Here is a 4,819-nt window from a genome sequence, read left to right on the forward strand (position 1 = left end):
GTGTGTGTGTGTGTGTGTGTGTGTGTGTGTGTGTGTGTGTACACGTGTGTGTGTGCACGTGTGTGTGTGTTTGTGTGTACTCGTAAATATAAATCACATATAATGTACTATATGGGCTATATATCTAAGTCTTTCCAATGTAGCGCTGGCAAGTACAAACGAATGTGTTTCAGGCGTAGTGCCCCTAGTCAATGACCCTAGTCAATGAAGACCACCGTAGACCACAATGCCATAAAATTCCGAATCCCTTTGTGGTGCTGAAATGCTTACATGATGATAAGACAAGGTGATAGACAAGGTGATAAGAATGGACTAAAAATATTTATCCCACGGTGCTGCCCAGTCCGGTCACAATTAGATACACCATCAATTCTTGCAACTATAACCTACATACCATTCTTGAGTGAAACGATGTCTCCCACCTGGACTACGATTTGCAAAACACTGTCAGCTGTGTCTGTGGAAATTCGTCCTTTGGATTGTGCGTCATGTTCCATTCTGCTTATCCTTATCATGCAATGTGTTTTGAGCTGCGCTGTTATTTTTGTGTTACCCCACCTACTTAAGTTATGCGTTGCTTCACAGTGTGTTGCGATGCTCTGCTAATGTAATATATTTAAGACTCATCCCAAGTGTTACGACGTACATCTAAGAAAAACGTACAACTAAGCAAACTGTGTGTTGCCCCACCTACTAAGGTTATACGTAGCTTCACTGTGTTATGATGCTCTGCTAGTGTACTATATTTATTTTCACTGCCTCAGCTTAAGATTCATCCCAAGTGTTGCGACGTACACCTAAACAAACACAGTGCCCTCTAGCATACAAATGTTGTTTTAAATTCACATATACAACCAAGTACATTTGATAAATATGTAAACATATAAATATACATATGGCTTCGTAATGTAAAGTCCAGTGGCTGCAGGTGGATGCAAATGTTTTGCAAAAGCGGTCACCTTTCTTACCCTATGCCCCACGTGAAAGCGAAAACACCCACATGTCATGTTGATCGCAAAATTGAACGAGCATCGGATGATCAACAAGCATACAGACGAACAGCATCTACATCAACAGTTCCCACGATCATGTCATAAAAGTTTCATGTAATCCATTACAATAGCACCAGACAAACTCTCCTCGAGCAACAGTTTAGCATCATTCCGCCCAAACTCAAGCCTCTACACTATGTAACCAGGAAGAAGCAGCCCAAAAGAAGAACTTAAATATATATATATATACATACAAGAATAGAACAATATATATTAATCGTCGATACGTTTATTTACAACTCAGATTTACAGCAAACCTAAAGTCCACCGCATAGACGTGAGAGCAGACTATCGATAACCAACGCATGCTGACAACGCGCACTAACGATAGCCCACAGCTCCAACAGTCCACACGGGAATCCACTTTTCAAGAAGAAGTTAAAGCAGTTGCCGCGATCATCACAAGGTTGATATGACTAAGAGTTCGACCAAGTAGAACGGGGCTTTCTATATCTAATATATTTTCAGCCGGGTTGATCGTCGCTCGTTCAGGTTCCCCCACTAAGTATCAAGCATCGATCCCGACTTTTCGCGCATCACAGAAGTGAACAGCGCACTACTTATAAGCGCTCAACCTTGGAGACCTTACCTATATATTCATAATAGAAAATGGATTAGAAACAGAATGAATTCTAAACAACCAAACAACTCCAACGAAACAACAAAAAACAACTGAATAATTCAATGTGATAGAATGTAACTACTTACCCAACATAACGATGGAGTTACCCTCCATGATGGCAACTCGTCCTAGACCTTCACAGTTCTTGAAGGAGTCAACAACGAAAGGCTGCATGGGCTCGAAAACAACCTGAGCCATCTCGTTAGCCTTAAGACCAGCGGGGTTCTCGGCCTTGGTGCCACCGGTCTCCTTACCGACCTTCCAGTCAATGGAGGTCATCTTCACGGCGGAACGTCCGGTACGCACAAAGGCAATGGGACAGTATCCTGCCTTTAGTACACCAGGGTGGTTCATAACCTGTACCTGTGCTGTGAAGTTCTTGCATCGACCTAGAGTGTTATCGGACTTTAGAATCATGACATCTCCAGCGCGAGGCATGTTCTTGGCGTTAAGACCCTTGATGTTAAGACCAACATTGTCACCAGCGTAAGCGGCCTCAACCTGCTTGTGGTGCATCTCGACGGTGAACACCTTTCCGGTGCAACCAGTGGAGGGGGTATGGGTGGGTAGGAAAACACACTCATCTCCGGGCCTTACGGTTCCCTGCTCAACACGTCCAGTTAGAACATCTCCAACACCCTTGATCTTGAAGGCTCCTGATAGAGGCATACGCATGGTTAGATCGGGGGTACGCACCGGGATGGTAACCATGAACTCAAGACAGTCAAGAAGACAGTCAACGTGAACCTTCTCCTTGCCGACAAGAACGTCAGCTCCCTTCCACCAATCCATGTTGTTGGACTTGGTGATAAGGTTATCTCCACACCATCCTGAAATGGGCATGATGGGTACGGACTTGGCAACGAAATCCTTCTTCCATCCAACACGGGTCAACATATGTACCACCTCATCCTTGATCTCAGTGTATCTCTCGATACCGTACTTGGCAACATCGCAATCCATCTTGTTAACACCAACAATCAACTGCTTAACACCTAGAAGGTTGATAAGAAGAGCGTGCTGACGAGTCTGTCCCTGGACCTCTCCGGCCTTGTGATTACCCTTGGCAATGGCAGCACTGAAGTTACCGTCAGATGGCACCATAAGTAGAGCAACATCAGCCTGAGAAGCACCAGTGATCATGTTCTTGATGAAATCTCTATGGCCGGGGGCGTCAATAACGGTGTAGTGCTTGGTAGGAGTGAAAAACTCCTTGGTGGTGCAAGCGATGGTGACACCACGCTCACGCTCATCTTTCTGGCGATCCATGTAGAAAGCAAAAGCGAACGAACCCTTACCCAGACGGGTGGCCTCTTCCTTTAGCTTCTGCATCTCACGCTCGGGGATACCCCCGAGGGCGAAGATCAGATGACCGGTAGTCGTGGACTTACCGGCATCTACGTGTCCGCAGATAACAATAGATACGTGTTGCTTTCCGTCAGTCATGGTGAATGTGAAAACTGGCAACCGCTGTCGCTTGCGTCGCCGTTTTGTTTGTATCGGGATTGAAATTTATTTGTTGTTTTTCCAGTTTCAGCCGTCCGCCATATGGAACTTTGAAAAGTTTATGCTGGATTTCAGGGTCAAATTGTCTCGTGCTGTGCCATCCATATTCCATAGAGTAGAACAGACCATTGTTTTCACCAGCGCTGATTGCCCCTCGTGCGCCAAACCAATCGTATTTTTATTCCTACCTCCCTGCTCAAAATCACCGATGATTCGGCACAGTCCTTTTTTTAGTATACAGTTCATATGTAAAATATCATTGGTTTTATTTCAGATTTTACTCCATATACTCACGAAATGTCCCGTTATATGTTTCGGTATTAGGAAATAAGCTCTAGGGATCGCCTTTTGCGCCTCCGAGGCCCCCGCGAGTAGAACCGAACCCAATAGACTGGGCATATTCGTTAACATGCGGGGAATGGATTGCCTTGGCCTGCTGGAAGTTGGAACTGGGGTGACTGGTCTTGGGAACCTGTCTGTACATTGACATTCTCGATACACAACAACAGTACACAAGTAGTCCACGTGCGCCTACTTTATCAAGCATTGTGATTTGTGGATGTGCATAACTGTTCAATTCCGGGAGGTCATCGGATATTGGATACGTTTCTAAAATGGGGGGCTTTATGACTTTTATCATTACAGTAAGAATAGTCGATAGTAGTGCCGTCATCTTATCTTAGCAGACCAAGTGATCAGGTTCAATAGAGATCAGGTTAAGGCAATCAGGTTAGGAATTCGGTTAGGAATTCGGTTCTGTTAGAAACTGTTGATCAGGACAGCATGAAGCCGGATTATAGTGAAAGTAGTATCAATATGTCCTCCGTTATCGTTGACGGACTAAGTGGAGGCGATATAAATATTGGGAGTCTGTGTGTCCGTGGTATTTATTACCATTCAGAGCAATAAACTTCAAGTGTCGCAATTGGTATCTTTGCCGCAAGTGATTGCTATACGTGTTTTTAGATCCATCACCCTGTCAGCAGGGGGCGTATTACCGTACAATTCAACGACAGCCTTATCCAATGAATGGAATTCATACAGCTGCTACGAAGTCTATCACTACGCTCCTTGGCTTTGTCCCACTTCTGCAGCCGTCTTGAAACTGATACGTTTGGCCTACTTCAACTTGGTACGAATACATACAGTCATTGCTCAAATGCGCGAGGTTCAGTCGTTGCCATTGTCATACTACAGAATTTTTATCAAAGTTTAATAGCAATGCTGTTTTACGAAAAGTCTCAGAAGCGTACTGTCGATGGGTTTATCTCTCAATTTGTAGCGCACAGGACATTGAGGGATTAGAGCCACGCTCGCAAGCGATTAGATTCCGCTATAGGTTTTATCTGCTGTGCGAATATTTTAAATGATTAGGTTAGCTATATCCTCCATAATCAATATATATATATATATATATATGAACGGAGTACATTTGCGTTATTCGACCGTTCAACCGTGGTATTGCACACATAGTCGTGTTCATATTATAGTGAGTGAATACGAATACGTATTTCACTGACTGTTTAACCGTGGAAACACATGTATAGACGTATATATATTAAGAATGAATGAATATAGTTGCTCGATATTCAACGACTATAGTAGTGCATGCATAGACATACAAGAAATAGATGTGAAT

The 4,819-nt window shown here is 43.8% G+C and overlaps 1 protein-coding gene across 1 annotated transcript; it reads right to left on the reverse strand.

Annotated features, from left to right (window-relative positions):
* Positions 1 to 1,269: 1,269 nt before the first annotated feature.
* Positions 1,270 to 3,220, reverse strand: SARC_12681 (elongation factor EF-1 alpha subunit). Its single transcript, XM_014293207.1, has 2 exons — positions 1,761 to 3,220; positions 1,270 to 1,641 (listed from the first exon to the last, which is right to left on the reverse strand). The coding sequence occupies exons 1-2, from the start codon at positions 3,118 to 3,120 to the stop codon at positions 1,613 to 1,615; spliced, it is 1,389 nt and encodes a 462-aa protein (XP_014148682.1). The 5' UTR covers positions 3,121 to 3,220; the 3' UTR covers positions 1,270 to 1,612.
* Positions 3,221 to 4,819: the final 1,599 nt, after the last annotated feature.

This window comes from Sphaeroforma arctica, assembly GCF_001186125.1.
Source record: "Sphaeroforma arctica JP610 unplaced genomic scaffold supercont1.2498, whole genome shotgun sequence".
Lineage (NCBI taxonomy): Eukaryota > Ichthyosporea > Ichthyophonida > Sphaeroforma > Sphaeroforma arctica.

Coding starts and splice junctions, on each gene's coding strand:
- SARC_12681 (XM_014293207.1), bottom strand. CDS start 3,120: ATGACTGACGGAAAGCAACACGTATCTATTGTTATCTGCGGACACGTA. Junction 1,642..1,760: donor TAACTCCATCGTTATGTTGG/GTAAGTAGTTAC, acceptor ATGAATATATAG/GTAAGGTCTCCAAGGTTGAG.